Here is a 27925-nt window from a genome sequence, read left to right as displayed (position 1 = left end):
TGTCCATCAGAAGTTGACCGAGGTGCAACCTAAACTTGCGTAGAAATACCTCTTTTGAGAGAACACAGAGCACTTTGACGATGATATACAAATTTATAAATAATCACAGACTGTATTTAATGCTTTATTGTAAAAAGCAAAAGAATAATGAATAGAATATGTCCAGAAATAAATCATATACCAGCGTTCAATTTCTATCATCAATATTTGAATAACGAAAAACTTAGTACAGTTCATGACGTTATGATGTTATTAGTTAAGTGGATAACTATACATGAGGCTCTCTCTAGATTATACTTTTAAGAACCTTAAAGATACTGTGAAATATAAACTGTTTTGAAACTTTACTTATTCCAAAAATATATTATTAAAAATTGAACTTTGAAAACAGGGCCTATTTTGCCTTTTACCCTACCTAGGTCTTTGTTACGCTTTTGAGCAGACCTTAAAAAGTGTTTGAATTGGAAGCACTAAGCGACCTTATTTTTATCTTTGATTTTCTGAATACATTCATTTTTGCGCGTAAGTAAGTTTTCATAATAAATACGTTTGTCTGCATTAAAATAACGAAATATGGCTTCGACAAATTGCAACATTAAACAGTCTTTCTTGTTTTTTTCTTTAAAAAATTATCACATAACTGATTAAAGATATTTTCCCAAAAATAAACGCGAAATTTAGTTCCCGTTAAACTTTTGCAACATTTGCCCTTGTTCTCAGCGGGCAAATCCAAATCTTTCTAGTTATCACTCTTTAAAGACTACTGCTTCTGGGCGAATTCAGGACGGGTCGAAGCAGTTTGAAATCGTAGAAAGGCGATTTTAAAACGGGACGAAAATAGCCCCGTGTACAGTATCTCATCTGTAAGGGGAATTACTTTCACACAATACACCAGTGGGTGTTTAAAGGCCTAAAAACATCCGTCTTGCAAAATTATTAATAGTTTTTACTATAAGTTTAGAATCTGTTCATTTTTGTTTAAAGAATAAAGATTAAATTTGCAGATTATTGGATTTGCCTAGTGTTTTTGGATATGATTTCACAAAGATCACCTAATGTTTAAATAAATTGATGTGTTGAAACAAAACCTGTATATTTAGTTATCTGTTTTGATCAAGACATAAAAAAGTCCGTGCAACATGAATGTTTCTAATGGAAAGCAACCAACCATTACTTCCTCGACCGGTATATATTCCATAGAAGTACTGGTGGAGCGACTTTCACTATCGACCACAATGATGCAAAATCCATACCGTTTCTTTTCTTTCAAATTATTGCATTGACGGACAAGTAAATATTATGTAAACACACATGTAAAAATATATAAAACAGGTTTTTTCCAGAGGTTTTTATTTAAGTTTAGCGTATTTGGACAAACATTCCATACATATATAATTAAATGTCACAATATAAATTGAATGGGATATTGGCCCCTTCAAAAACTGTTCATGGGCCCAAATCTTATTCAACAATTTTCATTGGACATATATCCAATTCGACAATGGTTAATAAGCCAATACACTGTTCGGTAAAAAATCAAAGCACAAATGTTGAGTAATAAAAATTACAATGCACCATAATTATGCAAACTTCATACCGTTTTGTATTATCTTAATATAAATCCGTATTTGTATTGACACTTAAAAACCGTTGTTGTTGTATAAAAAAGAGGTAATGATTTTATCGACTCTGGATTGTTTGTTGCTGAATATATTAATGTCATTATGTGCTTATTTTTAATAGATATATACAATATTATTTATCCAATATATTCAATTAATGCCAACTCTATCAACATCATTAGGATTTTATATCTTAGAATTTCAATCAGTTATCGATAAAATGTAAAATGCTACGTGATGATACATCAAATGTCTACAAAACATAAAAAAAAAATAAGGGGAGTTAAAGAATTAACATAATGCTGCTAAGTGATGATATATCGAATGTCTACAAAACGTACCAAAAAAAAAATAAGGAGAGTTAAATAATTAACATCATGATTTAAACACAAAACCCGTAGAGATACCTTACAAAGCTAATTTATTTATTAACTGTCTCGGGTCTGTTGTAAATGTTAATCTATATACGCAGTAAATACAAAAATATCTATAATACTTTAATATACCAAACTCTAATAAAGATTAATAACGTCTGAAAATTATCAAAAATGTTAAAAGTACTGAATATATGTGAAGACATTTTAAATAGAAACCAGTTCTTATAAAAGACACAAGTATTCAAAAATTTCGTCTTCAGCAAAAGGCACAGGACTTTAAGGTTTTCGTCACTGTTGAAACTCTCAATTTGCATAAACATGCTCTTCCTGTAAATTGAGTTCTGCTGAAAAATTTCGTGTTGCAAATCGATGAACAAGTCTGTAACATTTCTTATAATCTTCCTAAAATGAAAAAAATATGCCTGATAATCACCATTCTGCTTTTCTGGGGTTTTATTTTATTATTGATAAAAGGTTATAGAGTGTGACATGATTTAATGATTAAACACTTTGTGATCATTTAACAAGCATTTAAACATATACTGAAAACATTTTTTTTCTTACAATATGTGTTTATGTTACTTATATTAAAATGATATCGATGCACAATAAACTTTCTTTAGAGAAAATTGCTGCATGATAAAAATTAACCATATTTAGATATCAACCTGTGTGTTTTGGTTTTATTAGTATCTACATATTCACAATTCAGTTATACTACAGATACAGTGATAGTCATAAAATACATGTTACACAATGTTTGAGCACACTTACAACAGACATGGGTTCTGATGGCTGAAGTGTCAGTAGATATCTAGATATCAAACTGATATCTGTCTCTCCGTCAAACCACAGCTGATGTAGGGCATTCAGAACGATCGTTGTCACAAGAACTTCTACGCTATTCTCACTGCACACAATTATGTAAAATATGAACATATGGTATGTTTTAAAAAATTACGTATTCATTTTGTTAGAAATATAATTGAAACTCTCATTACCAATTACAATATTAAAAAATAAAAAGTTATGTATAAATGTTAGAAACATGGCAATAACTTAGTATGATTGGAATCGATAACGAAACAAAAGTTGTTGCATTGATGTCAAATTAATGGCTTACTCAACTCTTTTTATATAACACTTATAGTTCTGTAAAATCTAACGATAATAATTTATTTCCATACACTACTCTAAAACTTTTGTTCAGAAAGTGCTCTTTTATTATTCTAAAATTTTAAAATAAGACAAACTGTACATCCAAGCTGACATTCATATCCGTGTTAATATTTAATCAATGACTTTCAGGTCTAATGGGCCGGATGCGACAATAAATTGTTGTATTATAATCTGAATTGGTATATATGAAACACTTTTCACTTTAATAAATGTAACTTGCTTACTTTATAACTTAATTGCATCATCACCATGTGAAATGAATCGTGACACATGCTCAAGAAATATAGTCCATCTCTTTAACAATTTACAATGTAATTTCTCTTAGAATTCTAACATTATGTCTTGGCTATGTAAAAAAAACAAAAACAAAACAAAAAACAAACAAACAAACAAAAACTTAATTATGTTTTCTAGTTAACACTGACTTCTATTTAAGGTAAATTCATATCAATGTCAGTGCATAAAATATGAAGTAAATTGTCAAAACTGTCTTTATTTAATCTTATGTAATATTTCTTGTAAACTTACTTGTTCAGAATGATAACTGGTTTGTCTTTCGGAACAGTAAGACTCGTGAAGGCATCTATTATATCCGATAGGGGAGTTACATTCGAGTAATCTGAATCTTTTTGTGCCACAGGCTCGATTAATCGAATGTCGACCTCTACATCATCCCCGTGCTAGACCGGAAAAAAAAATAATGAATGAAATTTAAAGTCGATTGTGTGTGCTTATTATCTAAATAACATGCGATGTACGTCAGAAGTAACGAGTGTTTCTTTACAGCTGATCTTATAAACACGTGGAGACTACATGTATATGGTTATATTTTATAATATAAACCATGAAAGAAACGATGCTTGCTTAAATTATATTAATGTCACATGCACATATTCCCCAGTATTACCTGAATAGCTACACCAATGGTCGACATTCTTTTATTAACACTGGTCACTCGACTCTTGGTTTGTTTTACGACATATCTACCAACAACCAGAGTGCTTCCTTCCGGTATCCATTCGTCAGTCTTTAATATTGAGGCAAGAAGAAATTGTCATTGGTTTAAGTTAAAATGGACGTGGGTTTTTACAGCACAAAATGTACAGTGAATATTAATCATTGTAGGAACTTAAACATTATGACTCTACAATATCACGTATGATGAAACAGACAGGATAATACAAAGACAGTTATTGAACAAAAAATGCAACGATATACATACAGTTGACTGTTCTGAATCTAGGACGACGACCACAGATGGAGAAACGTCAACCAACAAGGACAGAAACTGGGGGAGGTTCTTGGTAGATGGATGTCTCGATAATAGGAAACCCTCTTCAAGCAAAAGTGACTGAAGTAAAAATATAAAACTTTATCGTTAGAGAGCACATAAAAAATGTTTCGTTTATCTAAATAATGTACTTTTTAATACAAATATTTGGTTTGGTTTTCTAAAACTGTAAATTTTATTTAATTATTGTCTTGGCCGGAGTAATTCATTTCTTTTTTTTTTTTGGAGTTGCATTTAAGTCACGTAAAGACAGACAGAAAGATTATAAACATATTTGAATTTAATTCAAAACGCATACGCGCCAGTTTGTTCCTAAATAAAACATATTTAATCCCTGTGATATTTTGAATTGTTTCACTCGTATGGCATTGCAAATGATTAAGATGCTTTGTACTTAAGGAAATTGTATCAATAACGTTTTTTGTGTCATTATATCCCTGTACAATCGTTGAGGTCCAAAGACAGATAAAACTAGCGTCGCTTGTCAATTGTAACACACTTACAGGAAATTCAGCGACTATCAAGCGATCCTTTTTCTCAGTTTCACCTTGAAAAAAAAAAGAATTGCCGGTACAATCGTTTGCCTTAAAACATAGAAATTGTTTACGCTGAAAGGTGAATTTTGGCTTAAGATAAAATCAATCAAAGTACAAGTGAATCGTTTTACCGGGTTGAGCATCCCAATCATTTAGGTTCCTTTGTTCGTTAATGTATCTGCACACTTCCTGATGAAAAAGAAAGGTGTAGTGTTATGTACAAATAAACTTATTTTGAATGAACAAATAAAGCAGGAACACCGTGTTTAAAAGCCGCTAGTATTAAAACCTGAAATTCTTCCGTCAAAGTTGATCCGATTTGCTCGTTAATGATGTCCCGGCAAATAACGTGGCGTGGATAATTGAAATATTCGTCCAGGCATTTGTAGACAGTAATATATTGGCCCTTAAACACAGGAATTAAACAAATACACCCTTGGTTAAAAGTGTTCATCGTCAAGATGTTTCTTTAAGAAAACTTAATGTTTAAGAGGTAATTGGTTTCAATTTTTTTTTCAAACACAAGAAATTGGCTTTTCCTTTTCTCAAATATTATCTTTTTTACCGTAGTCTGGATCATGTGCATTCTGTCTCGCCTCATAGCACTGACATATTTTGTGACGTTCACTGTTCCTTTCTCTAGTCCATATTGCACAAGCGCGTCAATAGCTATGAATGTACCCGTTCTACCAACACCAGCGCTACAAAAAGAAATGATATGTTAAAGTAATTTTACAATTGAGGTTTTTTTTTTAAATTTTGAAATACAACTTTTTTTTCTGTTGGACGAAAAGATATTTTAATGATTTAGGTGTGCATAACCTGTAGATCTTATTTGCGTTATTTTTGGTAGAGAATAGCAGATATCATGAAACAAACAAACGAAAGTCATTCATGTTTGAATATTACCAGCAATCAAATTTTATTAAAAAAGATGCGTTTGACGAAAACGTTCACTTTCTTCCCTAATGCTCTAAAAGGTTCCATTTGTTAATTTGCAAATAAATGTTGAAAAGGAACAGAATTATGATTAATTAACCTGCAGTGGACAACAAGAGGTGATGAATTCCCATCGTTTTTAATTTGATCTTTAACCCGGAAATAGAACGAGAGTAGCTGCAATGTTGAAGGAATTCCATGGTCTGGCCACCCAGTGAAGTGAAAATGGTTCTGGTAACGAATTTCTTTGTTGTTGTCCTAAGATGTATATTTGCGTCAGTGTGATTTTTTTTTATCATTTTGACATATTGAATATATTCAGAGTTTTTTCTATACCATACTGGTACAGAAATCAAGGAGATGACCTACTTTGCCACAACGTCAATACTTACGATATGCAATTACAAATAAAAAAAATCTGTTTGTTCTTTTTTTCAAATGTATTAATTAGATTAAAAAATATTTAAATCATACCTTATCATTTGTTATCTTTAAGCGTCGAATGGTATAAAATGCGTAGGTCTTTTCCTCCAATGAAGTCACTGATATCTTTCCATAAATGAGCGTCCTTCCGAGAGATGGCCAATACTGTTCACATTTCCGCTGTTAAAAGTTACAAAATATATCCATATGTATGTATATATCACAATTTTCAAATCCGTTCAAACAGTTTTTAAGAAGTCAGTTTTGATATGGATGTGTCTTTTTTCTAGCCTTAATAAATGACCAGAGTCATATTGCTATATGCATATTATGATGTTAAAATCCTTATTTATTAACTTTCGTAGGTCAATTATGATATATAAATATATTTACATTTTCTGTGTCTCTATGTGATTACACTACGAATCAATTATGTAATGTACGTTTCAATGCATTCAAATAACGTATTGTTGTGCGTATGTTGGGCTGCATAATGATTGTAGAGATATATTTTTTAAAGTCGATTATGTATGATATCTGCATCAATAACATTAAAATTCAATTTAAAGTAAATCTGTCAAGCAAGGTTAAAAAACAGGGACACAAGTATAAATTGAAAAGAAAAAATATTACACACATAATTATTTTTTTAAGTTTACTAAGGATGTTTTTTATGTGGGTTTTTTTTTCGAAAATTAATTTGTCGGTTTATACAAAACTAGTTCGTGTCTTTTTCTGCTCAATTATTATAATAACTAGAATATAAATGACCTTTTTTAAATAATGACAAGGAAAAGATCCATCACTGCTTTTAAAATGTAAATGCGGACGTTTTGTTGTATTTTTATGCTGTAATTTTATGGTTGTGTTTTTGTTCTGACAGACTCACTTTCTTCCCTTCGATAATCCCCGTCAACATCACGATTGTGTGAATGTTTTCCTGCCATATCATCCGCCAGAAATCTTTCACTGTTGTAGGTTTAGGGCCTTATGAACCAAAAAAAAAATACTAATTTAGATTTACCACATATTTGAGCATTTTTTTTTTACATGTAATAGTAAAAGTATATAAATAAAATTCTTATAAATAAATAAGAATGTGTTAAGCATATTTCTATACATTATGTAATTAATAAAACTTTTCAAATATAATTGTAAAGATCCATTTACCATTTATTCAATACTCTTTAGTATAATAATTGTTGTAAGATAATTCGACTGGAAACCTACCTTGACATGCGATATATTCCTGTTTACCAGATGCATCCTACAAATTTTAACGAAATAACAAAATAGCACAAAAACAGCCTCAAATTTGAATGACATGATATAACCATTCTTGTTTTATATATAAACAATCATAACCGATATAATGCCCAACGAACCATTGTAAATATTTATAGTATTCATTAAATATTATTCTCATGATTACCTGTGTTGTTTTATTTTATTTTTTTCACCAATAAAACTTACAGAAATATAGCTAGCATTTATATAGTCTTCACCATTGCTGTCTCTTAATATAACTCGTGTGTGGTCATCTAGAAAAATAAAGCAATATCAAGTGTAAATGCATTTTTTTAATTTTACGTTATAGGCATATGGAGGTTTTTGAAAAGAGTTAACATTAAAATACTCTTTTTTATATAAACGAAGAATAAGGACTTTTGTTTTGACATGTAATTAAATTACAACAATATTCATTCATTCTACAATGCATTTTCTTGTAAACGTTCTTCTTGTTACAATGTTTTCGCATTTCTATAATTTGTTTTACTTATCAGGCAGAGTACAATAAAATGTCAAAAAGATGTTTTTATTTAGTTTAAGTAAAGATAAATGTTGTTGACAGAGTGCGCTGGCAATAAAATATTCACATACAAGGTAGGGTGTTTTTGAAGCGGTTTTTTAATATGTTTTTATCTTGGCTTCCAACGGAGCATCGAGTTATGTCCCCTTCTGGCAAAGCCTATAAAAGATAAAATCAGAATAAACAAAACTGAAAGATATTTTGAAAAAGCTAACCTACAATTCACATAATTTCCCTATTTTACTCTCAGTTTGAAATGACACTTTAATTTCGATGAGATGAAAAAATTATAACAATTTACAAAAAGAAAGAAAGCTGAAAGCATTCCACAAGGTCAAATTGATAGATTAGGATGTTTTCGTAATTTATTCATATCAAGATCAAGTCAGGTATTTTTTTAGCTAAACGTATTTACATTCAAGCAATGTACGTCGCTATTTGTATTATCGAGATTGCTGAGATCTGGAAATCAACATAAATCAATGCATTAACTCTTTCAACGTTAAAAAAATGAATTGTGAGCATAATTAATTGCTTTATCATTCTAAAGGTCAAATATTATAATATTTTCTTGACTCCTTTAAATGCAATACAATGGTAATGTTAAAACATTAAACTTAACATCACACTTATTTGCAAAATATAAATGGAAAAATGACAAAAGTAAATAGATATTGCAAAAAAAAAAAAAAGAAATCTATGATTGATTTACACAGCGCATTAAAAATATTGTTGCAAAGACTTTTATAAAAATCAAATTAAAAAAACATTATTCTAAGCGCTGTAGGCATGATAACTTTATCAAACTGTTTTTAAGTTTGACCTTTAAGAAAGGGATTTTACAGTAGCAAATAAAGATAAAGCTGATTAAGGAAATGATAAAAGCAATCTTTCCTACTTTAAATTCTGCCTTGAAGCCCTCGTCCATTAATTTATGCTTCCTCAAAATATAGTCATGGAGGTCTTTAATGGAAATGTCACCTAAATTTTCGCTGATGAGCTCAACATCATTTAGATCCGCCATTGAACCCCCACTTTTGGTTTCAATATCACTTTCTGTGTCTTCTAACTCTGAATCTCTTTGTTCCTCTGCGTTTGTAATATAGCTGACATTATGGTAACTCATTGGGTATTCTTCTGTGAAACAAAGACATATGCTATTTATAAGGAAATTGTCACATTTAGTTGAATATGACATTAATTTAATTTTCCTTCAACAATGGTTATTTTTATTTGAAAAAGAAATACGTTTAAAAGTTTAAAATATTTTTTAGTAGAGCTGCAAAAGTAATACAGTAAAAAAAACAAACTAGCAAGAATGAATTAGTATATTATTAATACAGGTACATGTAGTGAGTTGAGATAACGTTTCATGTGAAATTGAGATGAACCGAATGGCCAGATATTGTTCAGAATACAATGAAGTGGAGCAGCAACTGTATTGGAAGAAAGAGAGGTATTTGAACAAAAGAAGTACTGATATTTTATGAAAACTTTTTGAGAACAAATGCTAAAATCAACGTGTCTTACTTGGCGGTCAAATAAAATGAACTTTATTAAAAGATCTCGTATCTACTATTCAACTTATTTGCTATACAGTTCTAATTTTATTATGTTCTACTTAAAAAAAAGTTCAGTAATGAGATAAACTATTTAATGTAACATCTATGCAGGACACAGTCTTTAGATTGCATTAAATGCATTTCAAACGTATTGATATTAAAATGAAAATAGATTTACCGTCTGTGTCGTCAAAGTAAACATTTGCTTTTCTCTCAGACATCGGCGTCTCCATCGGTTCAAACCCAATGGCGTCTTCTGATTTTGTGTCCAGTCTTCGTTTTCTGTAAAAAAGGGGTAACATTGATTTTTTAACATACATAATAAACATATTATTATACTTTAATAATAAATACTAAAGTCTGATTTGTTGAGACGCATTTTTATACCGTTTTTTTACCCTCAGCATTGGCAACACGCTTGACAACGGGTAACACATCGAATTGTTACAAGCGCGTAAATTTTGCGCGCACTGCGACTCATGTAGAATTCACGTGAGCAACAAAGTTTTCTTTAAAGGTAAGACATTCGGTGTAATAAAATAAACAGTGCCTGTTTTGGAGGGCAACAGTAGAAAAAAAATTCTTATTACCTTTAATAAGACCATTGATACAAGTTTAAAAATGCTATAAAAAAAGTAAATCCTGGCCGATTGTTTGAAATATAGTTGGTTTGCATACGTTATTTTATCTTACTTAATGACAAACCTTCTAACAAGCAGACACACTACTAGGAGGGCAAGCAACACGATTACAAACACCCCGACAACAGCCCCTATGATTGTGAAAGGGATATCTTCTACTGCAACAGAACTACCTATGGGAAAATGAAGGCACTTTTAAAATTCACTATCATTCCGAATATTTAACATCTTATTCCAATACAAAATATTAGAATAAATCCCCGAAGCTGTTACATTATTGATACAGTATGAATTTGGTTAAAAAGAAATGCAACATGATGTCATAAGATCAAACATTAGATATATACCATCGTGTAATTAGTGCTTTGCTTGATTATGTAATACTAAAGCAAAGCGGTTTGTTTCCAATTTAGAAGAAAAAAGCAAAATAGTTATCATAAAAGTTTATGCAAAGCAACAAGAGTAAAACTCAACTCTATCTTTGTTGCCTGTCTAGCTTTGATTAAGATTATGGGGTTTAAAATACGCAACCAACAAGTTCCTGAACATCGATTTATGATGTTTTAATTTATCTATCAAACGATCAAACATATTGAAGTTATCTTCATTTAAACTGTTATTCTTATTAACTCTATATTTAATAATTAAACAATTTAAATAATTTTTATCTTAATCTCTTACCTAAACCTTCACTTTCAGGAATTATTTCATTTTCACAGAAAAGACCAGATCGTGCTCCAACACAAGCTACGCAGTGTCCAGAGGACTGGTTACATATTTTGTTTTGACAGTATTCACTACAAGACGTGTTACAAAAGGGTCCATACAGAGTAGAAGCACATTCTGAAATAAGCAAGAAAGGAAAAAAAGATAAGCATTCGATGTTTATATCAATTGATAAGTATGACAGAACATACATGGTTTAATTCTTGATGAGGTATGGTGTAAAAAGAAAAGCATGTTTCATGCAAATAATGCTTTAATAAGTTCAAACTGTTCGGAATTTATCTATTTTATTATTTAAAAGAGTTTAAAGTAATTTTCAACATGGTTACTTTGTGACAAGCACTAGACTGTCAAAGACAGGTAAAAAAGTTTATATTTAATAATGGTAAATGTATATTTATGATTTAGGGTAAAACGTTTGCGTTAGAAGTCAATGATGATAGATACTGTAGATGCCTGGTGTGGTTTAAAAGGGCTATACGATAGCATCCTTTTGAATAAACAGCAGTGATTTACTCGAGGGAGTTTATATCAAATTCAATTTGAAATGTATTTGTAATATGCTTGTTTTAAGTTTTTGACTCACCTTGGTCACATCTATCACCCGTCCAACCAGAAGAACAGCCGGCGTGACATACTCCATTTATATGGTCACATGACCCCTGATTTAGACAGTTTCCACACTGACGGGAACATGCCCTCCCATAACTACCAGAGGCACACTCTTCAAATATAGTACACAAAAGTGTTGAAAGCTTGTTATTAAAAAAGTGTTATTTCCATGGAATTTTCATATTAATATTTGCAAATATTTTTCAATATATTATCTTCTTAAAAAGAAAAGTCATTTTGGGTTCACATGAACAATATTGTAATAAAGTGACCAACAAAATTCATATCTTTTTAACCTTCTGATTATTTTTTTATTTTGCAGAAAGCCCTGGTGCAATATATCAACATTTTTTAAATTATATTAGTGCAGCTTTAAAAGACAGGTAGGCAAAACTAAATCAAAATACGAAAAAAGTAAAAATAAACTATCTAATGACTTCCTACCTTCTTTACACATTTCACCTTGGAATCCATCTTTACAACCAAAACAATGCCCGATTTGAAATTGACAGGTGTCATTTAAGCAGTTGTCTGGACATTCTGTGCAATTTTCTCCATAAAAACCGATGTTGCAACCTATAAAACGAATACATAACATTTCTTAACACATACTGCAATGAAACTACTTCTAGTTGGTTTCCGTCCATGTCATATATTCTTAAGCTTTTACCTGTTATATTTAATTCACAGATATTGATGTAAGCAAACTCCGATACAAGAGATGCATCTGTATTGTTCCTGGAATTATAAATCGTAACATAACGACCGGAAGTAACACAATCGATATTGACGTTGTTATTCATAGGTTGTTCTATGTCGTGTTGATAACACAGGGTCCCTGATCTCCAGTCTGTTGTATTTGACACATGCACAGAAAATCCAGACAACGTATCTCTTTCTGCAAGTATTTGGGACAATTTGTTAACCAATCTAATACAGAAATAACAAACATTTTTTAAAGAAAAAATCCATTATTGGTAAACAGTAAACTATATCTATATTTGATCGGTATTTGATGTTGCATTAAAGACGAGTAAAAGAAAAGTACAATTGCATATATTTGTATGTATTCAATACGTCTTACGTTTACATCTAAGTTCGGTCCCTGGAAGGAACATTGTTGTAGAGGTACACTTTTTTTCGTTATCTGGACAATCATGTATACTTGTTTCATTCCCAACGCATTCATAATTTTTGCTTGAGAATGACCCAAAATTTGTTGAGCCAGTCGAATCAATAATACCATTGTCCCTGTAAGCAAGAAGCATGATTTGAGAAATGAATCCTGTAGTTTTTTTTTTTTGTTTTTTTTTTGTTTTGATATTTTTTTTTCCTTTGATGGACGTATCAAATAAAAAAATGACAAAAAAATTCACAAATTTGAGTATCGCAATGATGAAAATTTGTTCGGTCTTCCATTTTTTTAATGCGTCGATCAAACAAAAAATCACTCGATTCATGCTGCACCATTTGATAAAACAATTTAAAATCATAGTATGTAAGGTGTCATTCATCAAAAATGTAATTGATGTAATTAAAGTTAATCATCCTAAAAAGTTTAAAAAGCAACATTCAATGTTACAGAGTATACATCACATGATATTATGATTTTTTTAACAGATTGACTCCCAATAAATGTTGATTATAGCCTCAAACAGACACAATCGTAAGAAGAAACTCAATTTTCTTTTCCGTGAAATAATTAGCGTGATGCTTACATTTCAAGGTTTAATACCAAGACAAGTATTACTCTTATATTCATGTTGTTGCATTTTGTTTGATTAGAATCAACAAGCAATAACATCACAATCTGTTTAGTGTTTAGTTTCGAAATTCCCGTTCTAAAAATTATGTTAAACTAGCACAGTAAAGAAAAGTAGACCCAGCCAAAATTTTGTTGATGCAGATATCAAAGTATCGTTTTGACCAATGAGAATCGCCTATATCCCGTCAAACAAAAAATATAGGGTAAGAGGAAACACTCTTGAATAAAAGATATTTAATTTTTCTTGCTCAAATTTGCAAAATAATGGATAACTGTTATGTAAAGAATATTTTTTTTTATCCATTATCGTAGGAAAATGAAAAAAAAAACACATTAACATCAATTACTTAAAACAACAAAATAAAAATTAAAGTACAGTGTATTTTGATAATTGTGAGTCCTAAATTTGACTTGCTTTCGTTTAATTGTTATGCAATTGGGCTTTTTATCATTTAAAATTACAAACAGGGTGTCATACTTTATGGTGATCAAATTTTAAGTTAAAATCAGAAGGTCAAAGGTCAAGTATGATGGCGTCATTTGAGTTCTTTATCAATTTTCGCATCCGTAATATATACTTTAACCTTAAATAAACTAAAACTAACAGTCAAATTGTATTTTAATATAATTCATTGCAGGTTCATACCAATTATGCTAATAGATTTTATTTAATTTAATTTAAATATATATTTAGAGACCATAAAACGTTGCAAATTTTCGTCTTAAATGATGATTAAGAATTACTATTTACAGATTATATAATTTAGAAATAACCTCGAAGTACCAGTTAGAATGTATAGCAGTGTCTGTAAGTAACAAAAGGGAATGTTGTACAGATAGCAGTCAAACACTTGTAATATCGTAGACATGGAATAAGCCAATGACCAACTGTCAACCATCTCAAAAATCCATTTAAACGAAATACAAATTCAAAGCAGAAACACGGACCACTAAAAAGATAGAGGTAGGGTCAGTAGCCTGTTTTACAAAGATTTCCTAAGATGTTTCCTAAGATAGAACTTAAGATAGGAAGTTCCTAAGATGTGTCTTAGCTGTTTCACAAAGCTTTCTTAGCGTAAGGCACTTTACTTAAGATACATCCTAAGCCACTTTTATAGCATATTGTTAATTCGAAATATGTACCGATCATGTAAATTCTTTCCAATGTGACACGAATGTAAACTTAATTAGTGAATGTAAAAATTCATTCCCTTATTCACCTGGAAACATCCTAGATGAAAAGGTCAATATGTAAAAAAAGTGTATTAAGTGTAGTGTCTATGTTCATGTACTGAAACTCTGTATGATTTTTTTTACATCCACATGCCTACACGGGTACATAAAAATTAGATAATAATAAATAATATTCTAGCTTTGAAAACGGTTTTTAAATTTGAGAGAATGAATTGAACGTAGTATCTTGTTTTTGCCATATGCACATATATTTCCTTTCTTTAGATATTATTTAAATATGACCGCATGAATAAATTGATAACATTGGTCATTGCTATAGAATTTCTGTTATTTTAATAAATGATAGAGTGCATTTTTTGTCTAGTTAATCCATTATGAATAGCCCGTATTGACATATACAGTAAAGTTTATTTCTAAATTATAAATGCTCGGTGAGGTACATGTATCCTTATATAATTTTACTATATGAAACGGTACATGTATATTCCAAATGTAATAAAATAATCACATATAGTGACAAGTATATAGGATTTATAATTGAGGGATGTGGAACTTTTAAACCAAGTTTACTATAATGCATATTTTCTTGTTAGGTTTTGTTTTTGTTTTTTTTTTAAACAAAAAGAAAACATTGCAATTCGCAAATACACTCGGTAAATGCATCTCGGTTGAGGAAGCGAGGATAAAAAACAAAATTTTTCTGTTTCTGATCTGAATGAAACAGCATTCTCATGAAGGATTGAGCGTCGAGATTCCTAAAGCACTTCCCGATCCCCCCCCCCCCTTATCAAAAAATCACATGAGCACCACAAGAAAACCCCTAAAAATTCTCCTGTTAAAGAAAATCTTGTTTTGTTGAGGGATAGGACAAATCGTCATTCTGTTATTGAGTATTGTTCAGTATTTATTCCTGTTTTATCAAATTACTTAAGAGATCAGTGATTCTCGGGCACGAATAATCTAATTATCACCAGTGCACCAGCTATAACTATACCCGCTATCCACCTGCACGTTCGACCAGATAATATAAAAAGATTTATTGTAAAAAACTGAAAAGAATAGTTCTGAAGTTTTCGGTTTATAAAAAAGTAGAGTGATGTGTATCAAATTAATTTCAATATAATATACACAGTCGTCATGCTAAGTTTGTTCCTAAGACATCGAATTATCTGTCTCATAATTGAGGAATTTCATAAAAAAAAAAGACAAGAATAGTGAAACAGATAAGTACTGAACTTAGGAAAAAGTTCTTTCCTAAGATATAACTTATTCCTAAGTATGCTTTGTGAAACGGGCCCCTGGTGCCTATGAGGAGTAGATATCCTTTGCTGACCAGTCACACCTGCCGTGTGTTTTTTTGTCTTAATCGCGAAAAAACGGAAAAGTTCGTAAACAATTAGGCAATTATTATGGTCTGACAAATAGTAAAATACTGATTGATAAAAAAATGCTATGAAAAACCAAAACTATGATAAACAATATTAATATATAATATTATATAATATACATTATATTATATATTATAATTGAATAAAAATATATACTATAGAAAGGATTAAAAAAAAGTTATGAAAATTACAATTAGTAAAAAAAAATTATTGACTAGCGAGTTCTAACATTGATTTTTTTTTTTATTTTACACTCCACTAAAAGGAGATTCTAATAGTAGATTGATGCAATATGGGCAATAAGGGTAAGGTCGGATGTTTTTTTTTTATTATTTTACATATTTCAAGATTTCATTCAAAATATTAGCTATTTTAGAAAAATTGAACTTAAACAAAACTTTGCCTTATCTGTTTTGTCTTACCTTTATCGATTCAATAAAAAAACAAGCGTACGATAAATTGTGATAAAATATCAGTAATATGCCGTAGTAACAATGTGCATCTTTTTTCCTTTCTTATATCTTAACAATTATATTGAGTTCATCAACAGTTGTTTTAACTAGCAACAGTACATGGTTTTTTTGAAAAGCGAAACATGACTTTAACTTACGGTAAAAATCCCCATATCAAACACACAACTTGGGCGTCATATGTTGTAAAATGATTACGACAGAGCCACCCGGAATCTGTTTTTACTAAGGTAGAAGTCCCTGTCCTATAAATACCCGATGTCCTATAATCTATTGGTTTTGCATTCACCCCTACTGGTAAATAAATAATGAAATAAAGGTTACTTTTGTCACAAAAAAAAGAAAATATGACATCAATCATGACATTACCCCTTGATTACTAGTTAAAAGTTATATCGGCTGGAATCATTATGTAATGTTGAATGATATTTTGGGGAGCTATTATAAAAAAAAAAACCTTAACAACCCACTTAAATGAAGGTTATGGAATCAATAATTATAGTTAGAAATAGATACAAAGAATAATCATTTTCGTTTACCTATACATTTATATTTATTCTCTATAATGGACTGTCTTGCTTTATAACAAAGGTGAACTTCAATTTAATACTTACAACCACCGTGTATGAAAGAAATAGAAGCGATGTTTTTGTTATCCCCAAGGTCCACAGTAAGCCACGCCTCTTTCTGACCGGAAGCAGTTAGTGAACAATTTAACAAGTCCGTACTGTGGTCACCGTCCACAGCGAGGCTGGGATCAAAGTCCTTGTTGTTGTATCTCTGACTTACCGTCACCGTCTTATTGAGAGAGAGGTTTTCTGAAAGAACAACATATCGATTAATATGGTTAATTTTCAAACATGTAAATATCTTTTTTGTTTGAATAGAAGTAATAAGAAAAATTTAAGGTTATATATAAAGAAGTTTTAGAACGGTTTTAAATTCATGTTTTGACTAAGATTAATTCAAAATAATATAATCATACCATATTGGAAGGATTCTTTTATCAATGCGTAGTTCAATATTGTCACAACCATAAGGTGGTAATCCATTATATATCAAACTACAATTTAAGATATACAAAATACACTTCCTGATCAACAAAAACGCATCTTAAATAATTCAGCTATTTTAAGTGCGTCTAAAACACGACCGTAGAAAAGATGAATAAATACTCCAATGATACTCTTGCTTGAATGTAAACAATTTTACTCGGGCGGAGATATACGTCGTTCATCGTTCCGGTTGACGAATCAAAAGGTACATTGTGGTTTGAAATAAGTTTTATATTGAGGAAGATGACGAATTTTAAATAGATTTTAAGTGAACAGTAATAGGAATGTTAGGGATCTTAAATAAGCACTACAAATGTCGATCAGTAATCCAGGCTATGTTATAACATGTTAGTTTTTTTATTGTCTGAATTAATGCCGCTTATACCTACAGGCATTGCATTTCATGTTTTCCATTTGGTTTTACTGCACTGCTTCAAGAAATCAGTTAAGATATAAAGTGTATATGACTCTAAAAAATCATTCCAAAATTCTGTTGAATTCGTTTGAAATTTGATTCATAATTAGATAAATCGTGTTGATTTTTATTTCATTATTGATCAAAATAAGTAAAAATCCCTATTTAGGCTGCTTTCTTTTACACATACATGTATATGTATTTGTGTTGCAAACGCAAAGACAATACATATTGATGATTTATAACAGTCTGTTACAAATAAATGTAATTATGGCCAAGATCTAGTAGATGAAAGATACCTAAAGGTTTATGAAATTCAAGATAAAAATTATTTTAATGATGCTTCATAACAATATCATTGTTTCATAGGACGTTCCGGGTCTAAAAGTTTGGTAGTTTGGTAGACACAATGAAACATCATCTTTTAAACAACCACTTTCAATGAAATATAAAGGATAAAAGTAACAAATCTCGGAGTTTTGTCCATTTTTGACGAATTATATATATATATATATATATATATATATATATATCTAGAATGTCTACAGTCTCTCCAGAAAGGGCATTTAAGAAGCTCGTGGCCTCCTCTTTAAAATGATGTTAAATTCAATAAAGGTACTGGAATACATGTAACCTTTTCCAGTGATTAAATATAGAATGTCAAAATATTGTTTTATTTTCTACATAAGTCCTTTAAAGCTGTAAAATACGGGGAATATTTATCAAATTAATTATGACGCCATAATGGTTCTAGCATAAAAAAAGACAGTCTGAGATCATTTCCTATATCTTGACCTTAAGCGGTTACCTGTTATTATAAGGAATTAAGCAATCATTCAATATTTATTAGTTTCAACAAAAAGCAGGATTATATGATTGCCGGAAATCGTTATTTCTAGTATATTACAATAACATGTAATTAGCATTATTCTGAAAATGTGAAATTTCGTAAAAAATAATATCAACAAAATGTGAAGCATTAGTGTTTGTTAATTTTAGTTGATTTAAAAGAGGACACCCTTTTTCTACGTTCTTTTATTATTTGCTTAAAAACAACTATATAGAACTCTCTTTATGCATCCATGTGCAACATGCATTAACTTTTGCATAACTTCAAATTTGATAAAATCAGGGTCCCAGGGGGTCGGTACGGGGCACAATAGGGGAAATGATGTTTTTCATAGAATATATAGATACAATCTTTAAAGAGCATCTTCTTAAATTTTATTTGACCAGAAAAGGTCAAATTTGTTGTAGAAACATCCTGAGGTATATTAGATTTAAGATTGTTACTTTCATTGTTTCCAAGGATAGGGTGGGGCCACAACTAGGTGATTAAGTTTTACATCAAAACATATAGACACAATTTTTTAAAATCTTCTCAAAAACTAAATTATCAGAAAATCTCAAACTTGTGTAGAAGCATCTTCATTTAGTTGTGTAGATTTAAGTTTATTCAAATCATAATCCCCGGGTTATGATGGAGCCACAATGGGGATGTCAATTTTATACGTAGTAAGATAGAGATTAATCTTTTAAATCATCGGGGAAAGCATTCAGCCAAAAAAGCGTGAAAGCATTGGTTGTGCAGATATTAACTAAATTTGATCAAACTATTATTTCCTGGCAAAACATGTGGCCAAAAATAGAGAGATTTTAAAGCACTATTAGTTCAAAGACATGAAGATAATTTTTCTTATAAATACTAATTGAAAACAACAAAAGGGTCTTTGTATTTGTCAAAAAAATATGTCGATAAAAACTGACAGATTTGTGTGCAAGATTTACTGTATTTATATGTCAACATATATTGTAATGTATGCTTAATAATCAGCGGTTTTTTTGTCATGTGAGCAATGTGAGCCTAAAATCACTTGTTTTATTCATATAAGTAACCTTGTCAACTCTTGTACAACATGACAAAATTAAACTTTGATGGTATATTAATAAAAATACACGAACAAAAAACCAATTAATTGAAAATATTTCAAATATTTAAAGTGATGGGCCAACAATAATTTAGGAAAAAACGGGTATCTATATTGTTCAATTGTTTTCATTTCAAAAAAGCATGGCCGATCACCAAAATATTAGCCCAACATTTTGATATTACTTGTGAAACAGTGTGAAAAAAATAAAATGACCTTTTTTCACAAATTATATACATGTAATTATATAAAAATCAATAGCTTGTAGTAAAAAAAATTTTAAAAAATAACAAGTCTACGTACAAGTTGATGTTACCACAACTGAAAAATCGACTTCGTACAATTTAATTTTTTCAACACACATGTAATTATATTATTTTCATAAGAGTATTGATTTTTCTATCAATAATTATTCCAAATTCTTAGATATATTACATTTCTCTGTTCACTATCCGTTTACGGGTCACTGAGCGGCTTTCAAATGAATGACACTCATTGAGCCTGTTAGTTTATGTTTATTATGACAACAAAAGGAAATTGAGAGAAAATATATGAAGACAAGACTTTATGAAAACAAATAAAATGTATTATTTACTGTAAAACAGAAATGGATTCCATGAACTCAGTTTAGTTTTATTAATGAAAAAATCCCCAAGACTATTATATCTATTTCAATTATGATATCATTTCCCTACTTTTGTAACAAAACTGAAAAGAGTTAGAAATCTTTATTTTATATCAAATTTTGTTTTTATCCTAATTTTTACGCCAGTTTAAAGCGTTTTCCCTACTAATGATAATTTTTTCCTTATGATTTTATTGAATAATCAATAATCAATAAAACGAAAATATTTAAAAAATGAAGATAATTTTTCTATTGATCGACGTATCAAAGAACAAATTGACCGGAAAACTTCATCAATGCGCGTAGCATTGATTAAAACATTTTCAAAGAAAAAATGTGAAGTGTCTTTGATCATAAATGTAAATAACGTAAATGAAGCGGCGCGTATGAATACAAAACAACAACAGCAACAATATACAAAATAGATGCGCCTTCAGCTGATGCAGAGCTATTGAGCTGAATTTAATGGATTAAACACAAATGGTGAGTTAAAATCTGAACCGGCTGAATTTAAAACGAAAGGAAAATACATGCGATAGCTTGTGATATTATTCACTGTGCAGAAAAACTCGTAATAAAAATAGTTTTCATGTGAGATCGCTGGAATATGCAACTGGACATAACTATCCAAGTAAAGGCGATCGTGGACGAAAATAGCTGATATGTCGACAAAGAATAGTATGTATAAGCGGCTTTTGTAAACGGTGTGGTAACTAGATAGCCAGTGATGTACTTAAATGGTATATCTGCCGCTTGGAATGCGCCGAAGGAGTTGATGCATTACTCATAGCTTTTCTTTACGACGCTTATTCTGATGACCGATCATGTACGTGTGTAAATTTATAAATTATCGTTACCAAACTTGAACAGCAGTGTTACCGTGAAATTTTATAGGCATATATGTTCGTTATAATATTCCTGGAAAAGGAACAGCCAGCCTCGCTGTAAATGTTGATTGATCTCAAACAGACGAAATCGTGAGAAGACGCTTAATATTCCATTTCGTGAATCAAATAATGTGTTTTGTTTATTTTTGAAGGTTAAACTTTCAAGTTTTTATATTCACAAGGTTGCATTTTGTTTGCTGACAATAAAACAGACACAACTTTACATTTTGTTGACAGTGTTTATCTTGGAAATTCCTGTTCTATAAATAGTGTTAGATCAGAACAGTTGAGAACATTTTTTATTGATGCAGGTATCAAAGAAATTTTTCGACCAATCAGAAGCGCCGATATCTAATCAAACGAATAAATATTAAATGATTTTACGTTTACTTAACAATTTGTTCACCGAAACAGATAATTTTAGTTTTTATGTTATATCAATGCTTGACCAACTTTTAATGCACTGAATGCAATATTTCTTGCAGTAGTTTTTATCGAATCAATACTAACATTTTTTAATTTGAATTCTATTTGAATATGTTTTCTTGTTGAAGTAAGAGTCGGAGGATAACACCCGAGTTGTTCCGAACAAATCGTTCATCTTGCCTACCCTGTGCTTTTACCGTTCATCTTGTGATCCTGTTTACGCTCTGGTCGCGTTCTGTACGCGCTCATCGTTCACCGTTGAAAATTGTCCACCTAATTCTGTTCAGCGTTTGCGCACCATTCACTCACAGTGCGATCTGCGTTTGCCTATCGTTCGTTTAGATTTCGCTGACCGTTCATTTATTTTTCTCTTACCCTTCATGCGGAAAAGTAGAACGTTTCAGGAACTACAGCAAATTGAAAGCTGAGACTTCCTTTGATGAGATTTTTAATTTTGAAATATAAATTGATTTATTAATATGTTACAATTTTTAAATCAACATCCATATAAGTTAACGGGTTATTTTTCTTTTATACATAATGATATTAACATAGTAATAATATTTTTAAAGCATTACAGATAAAATTCCTTTTGCTTTCTTTTGTACAGTCAGAGATTAAAGCTAGGTTTAAAGTTTGATGCACTTTGACATAGTGCACTGTTGAAACATTCCCTTCAAAAACTACCAAAATTTAAAATTGATATCCAGTAGAAATTATAAGTAAATTAATATAAAATATTCTCAGTGGAAATATGTTCAATACAGCGAATAAATGCAGATAAAAAAGATACATGTTTAGTTCTTTGATATATTTATACATGACACAGGTTGTAATGTATTTTAAGTTAAAATCTGCTGGATTCTTTTTATGAAATAAATGTTTTTGTTGTTGATACATGTATATAAAAATAATTATGTAAGGCTGAAAAACATTTTATTACAGACACATTCAATGCATTTTCATTGTATGATGTGCGAATTTAATCAATTAATTATTATGATTAAAATTTGAATGATATGTACAATCCTGCAATAGGTAGCAATATTTTACAGCTTATAAATTTACATTATTTGTATCTTGAATACACGTATCATTATGGTTTTTGTCTCTAAAAACAAACGACACGAATCTGAAACAAACTCTCTAACACAGCAACACAATAAATAAATAAAAGGGAACTGTTGCAAAGATCCTTGTATGTCATTATAATCTTAACACTACAAGAATCATAGTTTGAGTGGAAAAGCAGAAGAACTGTAAATTTGACATGTATATAAAACTTTCAAAGGTAGTACCAATAATAATTTCAAAAAAATCTGAAACAAGACACGCACTTGTTGTAATAATCAATTGTAGTCTACTTGTAATAAGTAAACATTAACATTTCTTTTAATCTTTAAACAGTCTAACAATAAGGAAATATGTATTCACTTAACTTACAAAGAGGGAATAAAAAGAGACGAATAAGAGCTTAAAAGTATTCAGTGCATTTCAATGCAAAAGATAACAATCAACATCAAACAAATTGTTACTTTTAACGATAACAGTATTTTATCAACCAAAAAATGAATATTATATAACAGCTATTTGCAAGGCAATATTTTCTATCTGTATTTCGTTGTCAATTTGTATCCTGATTGTTTTTGTTTTCCAAACTTTTATATCGTTCATAATTTTTTTTTTATAAACCATATTTTTTGGTTGTGATTTCATTTTTCCTTCTTTTTATTTTCTTTTTTGGGGGAATAGGGGTAGTGATATTCGAACATATTCTTTGATTAGATGTGCAAACAGTGTTTAAGTCAAATAATTATATTTTCAAATTAATGTCAGAGGTAATAGCTGATATTTCCATGTACTCAGCTGTTGTATCTGTTCCAGCGTTGTCTGCTACTGTCTTCCTTTGAAGAGTCTCATATTTCCTGTCAATGGTTTTTACGTCCGAAACATCGTAATCTAGTTTTGACGTTTTTCTTGAAGACATACATTTCCGTTTCAAAGTGAAAAATGTAAGTACAACAGCTAATACGAATAAAATAGAAGTTGTTGCGATTAAGAACGAGACTATTGGAAAAGCTGCTGGAAAAAGACAAAAAGCAGTTTATAATTGAGGCAATTATTCAATATTTCATTTTAATAATTTCATTAGCACAATCTTCTTGAGAATACACTCTGTGTCTTTTTTTTTGTTTAAGGTTATCATATACCTTAACATAAAGTGATCATTCCCAATTTTATTTCTTTCAGAAAGCAAAATCAGCGTAACAAACCTGATGTCTTACCTTGTGCAGCTAATATATTTTCACAAAAATTACCAATGCGAGCTTCAATACACTCTAGACAGTAGCCATTTATATGATTACATATTCTGTTTTGACAGTATCCACTGCAAGTCGTGTTACAATTTGTCCCGTAAAGCGTAGAAGGGCATTCTGGAAGAAATTGATTGAATTATACAAATTCATGTTTGTTCTGGGGTGTTCGTAAAGTAATTATTCTTTTCAATATATGTTTATAGTAAAGAGCAGTTTGGGTGTTTTATCATATACATTCTTTTAACAAGTAGCTAATGGCATATTTGTATTTCATTGTAAATATTGAATTAGCAATCACTGTGGTAAACAAACATCATTAATAACTATTTATATACACCCCAATAAAAAGTTATTATTAAATGTTATTTCAAAACTACCATTAAGGATATCCAAAAATATTTCATGATTTTGAATAAATTTAAGTTATAACAACATTATTTCAATAACTTATTTCAATATTAGCAAGTTTGTTTTGTCGAAACAGCATAAAAGAAATTATCAAGCGAGCGAACATACCCACATTCGGTGAATAGCCATCATTCTTTAAATTATTTTTTTTTACAGTTTTGGAAATTCGAAAATAAGAAAAATATTTTTGGGTAACTACAATCTTTTGTAAATTTTAGACTCACTTTGGTTACATCATTTACCCATCCAACCAGAGGAACAACCACTTTTACAAAAGCCATTAATATGGTTACATGACAACTGATTTATACAGTTTTTACACTGAAAGGAACATGTTTTCCCATATCTACCTTGAGGACAATTTAAAAAAATAAAAAAAAAACCATAAAGGAATGTTATGCTTTTAATTTATTTTAAAAGGAAAACTTTAGTTCAACAAAAAGACATGCTTGAAAACTTTTAAGTGTAGCGTTTCATCGGGCTAACAAGTAACTTCTCACCTTCTTCACACATTTCGCCGTTGAATCCATCTTTACAATTAAAACAATGCCCGATTTGAAATTGACAAGTGTCATTTAAGCAGTTAGCTGGACATTTTGTGCAATTTTCTCCATAAAAACCGACGTTGCAACCTATAAAACGAAAACATAACATTACTTAACAAATACTGCAAGCATTGAACTACTTTTAGTTTGTTTCCGTCCATTTCATATATTTCAAAAGCTTTTACCTGTTATATTTAATTCACAGATATTGATGTAAGCAAACTCCGATACAAGGGATGTATCTGTATTATTCCTTGAATTATAAATCGTAACATAACGACCAGAGGTAAAACAATCGATAGTTACGGTGTTATTTAGTGGCCGTGTAATGTCGTGTTGATAACACAGGGTCCCTGATTTCCAGTCTATGGTGTTAGACAGATGCACTGAAAATCTCGACAGGGTATCTCCTTCTATTAAGAAAATTGCTACATTTTCATTTCATTTAATTGTATATAAATATTTAGGAAATAATGAACCCATAAAATATGTTTTTTACATTCCAATTTTAACATTTTTAAATGTATGCATATAATGTTTGTGCGATGTTTATATGTGTCAACCGGTATTGTATCTCCAGTTATTTTCAGTATGACTACGTTCTTTTGAAAATGAAACTTTAATAACATATTACTGCATTAAAAACGATACCAAAGTTTACAAAGATAAAAATAAAACATTATGATACCTTCCAATGCATTTTAAAAAGTTCCAGACAATCAACACTTGAATTAATAAACAATTCGATAATGATAAAACACGTTGTCCCTTACCTTTACAATTTAGCTCAGTCCTTTCAAAGAAATCTCTAAAAGACGGACACTGTTTGTCATTCTTTGAACAATCAAGTATACTTGTTTCATTTCCAATGCATTCATAATTTTTATCTGCAAATGAATTTTCATTTGTTGATATTCTTGCTGAAGAGCGACTGTTGTCTCTGTAAGGGATAAGTATGATTCGGGTAAAATATGTTAGAATAATAACAATGATCATCACTAGAACTTGGTTTTCAGGAGAAATTTCATAAAAATCATTATAAACAATTTGCTCAAAATAACATATACTATTAAAACAGGTTGAAAGTTTGGTATTTTTAACCCTAATCATGTACATGAATTTTGTAAAGCTTACGAAAAGGTTTCTATGCCATTTGTGTTTATCTTTTATTAGCATCATTATTTTTGTTTAAACAAAGGATGAAAAAAAACTCACGGTAATAGTCCCCAAATCATACACACAACTTGAGCGTCCTCTACAGTAAAATGATCATAACAGAGCCATCCGGAAACTGTGTTTGTTTGAACTGTGCTAGAAGTTCCGCTCCTAAAAATACCCGATGTGGACAAATCTATTGGTTTTGCATTGGTTCCTACTGTTTACGAATGAACAAGATAACGATATCATTATTAACCAAAAGAATAACGACAGAAATTTTTATATTAAAGGGTCATTGATCAAAAATTATCTCTTCAATATTAATGTTTTAATTGTATATTGAACCTAATAAAGTTATGTAAACAAAACAAGGCACGATCCTTATTTACATGACAAAAATTGTGAGTCCTATATCTTGCCTATAACTTTACGAATCTCTCTATACGGTAGCTAGGTTTAAAAGAATACTTTGAATGTAAAACTTACAACCACCATGTATGAAAGATAAAGATGCAATATTTTTCTCCTCCCCTAAGTCCACGGTAAGCCATGCCTCTTTTTGACCGGAAGCAGTTAGTGAACACTTTAACAGGTCCGTACTGTGGTCACCATCCACAGCGAGGCTGGGGTCAAAGTCCTTGTTGTTATATCTCTGACTCACTGTCACAGTCGCACCGAGAGCCAGGTTTTCTGTATGAACAACAGATAAATTTGTTAATTTTAAGTAAACAGTAAAAGGAATGTTGGGGATCTTAAATAAGCTCTACAAATGTCAATCAGTAATCCAGGCTATGTTATAACATGTTAGTTTTTTGATTGTCTGAATTAATGCCGCTTATACCTACAGCCATTGCATTTCATTTTTCCCCAGCACTGCCTCATGAAATCAATTTATATGTTAGGTGTATATGACTCTTAAAAAATCATTCCGAAATTTTGTTGAATTCGTTCAAAAATTGATTCATAATTGGATATAAATAAACCTTAGATACAAAATCATATAGAAAGGCATAGCTATACTATGAACTGACAAGGATCTATTTCTCTTTCTTTTTTCATTTTTTATGTTGATAGTGATTTTGTAGCCTTAAAAGAATCGTTCATGAGTTGTCAAGCTATACCCGAGACGTTTAACGAACTTAAGTTGATTGTAATAATGGTTTTTATTTTTTACTTTACAAAACTATCAAACCCGAGTCTTGGTAACTATCAAGGTCTTTATAGTCCCATATCTAGCGAGTAGATTGACAATCGACATTCAAATGTGTACCAACTATGAAAAATAAACTTTTAAAATTTAACTAAAACTTAAGTACGACAGCTAGAAATATGAATATACCCTGACCATGCCACTTTAAGATATCTATATGTGCATTACTATTACTTCAAAATGTAGTTTTCAACAATGTTTTTAAATTATTGGCTCGATTTTTATGCTAGTATTTATTATCTTACCATATTGTTTAGCTCTGTGTATTATTATGAAATACATAATTGCCACCAAAATACGTCTATAATCCATAGTGCACAACATTCACCAAAGAAAATTCAGCAAACAATTTAAATAAAGCATCTGTGTTGACCAAAACTCAGATGAATTCAGTTCTACCATCCGTGTTCCTTCT

The 27925-nt window shown here is 30.2% G+C and overlaps 1 protein-coding gene across 5 annotated transcripts; it reads right to left on the bottom strand.

The window, feature by feature from the left end:
- Positions 1-1319: 1319 nt before the first annotated feature.
- LOC109618485 (receptor-type tyrosine-protein phosphatase gamma) lies at positions 1320-27925 on the bottom strand. 5 transcript variants are annotated; one of them, XM_066076559.1, is made up of 26 exons: positions 27756-27925; positions 26787-26990; positions 26358-26517; positions 25916-26082; positions 25328-25555; positions 12163-12294; positions 11693-11830; positions 11062-11223; positions 10445-10553; positions 9918-10021; positions 9076-9314; positions 8249-8336; positions 7841-7908; positions 7598-7634; positions 7257-7354; positions 6419-6547; positions 6045-6202; positions 5571-5706; positions 5295-5411; positions 5137-5194; positions 4973-5016; positions 4401-4529; positions 4086-4205; positions 3707-3858; positions 2774-2909; positions 1320-2401 (listed from the first exon to the last, which is right to left on the bottom strand). In XM_066076559.1, the coding sequence occupies exons 1-26, from the start codon at positions 27832-27834 to the stop codon at positions 2303-2305; spliced, it is 3291 nt and encodes a 1096-aa protein (XP_065932631.1). In that variant the 5' UTR covers positions 27835-27925; the 3' UTR covers positions 1320-2302. The 5 variants fall into 5 exon arrangements, with proteins under 5 accessions (XP_065932631.1, XP_065932636.1, XP_065932638.1 ...); XM_066076564.1 differs by lacking the exons at positions 25328-25555; positions 25916-26082; positions 26358-26517; positions 26787-26990; positions 27756-27925 and adding exons at positions 12389-12616; positions 12803-12969; positions 16676-16829; positions 17150-17353; positions 17521-17722; XM_066076566.1 differs by lacking the exons at positions 25328-25555; positions 25916-26082; positions 26358-26517; positions 26787-26990; positions 27756-27925 and adding exons at positions 12389-12616; positions 12803-12969; positions 16676-16826; positions 17150-17353; positions 17521-17722.

The sequence above is a fragment of the Magallana gigas genome, chromosome 1 (genome assembly GCF_963853765.1).
Source record: "Magallana gigas chromosome 1, xbMagGiga1.1, whole genome shotgun sequence".
Classification (NCBI taxonomy): Eukaryota; Metazoa; Mollusca; class Bivalvia; order Ostreida; family Ostreidae; genus Magallana; species Magallana gigas.
The sequence above is the reverse complement of the archived record's forward strand: the minus strand, read 5'-3'. Positions and strand labels throughout refer to the sequence as shown.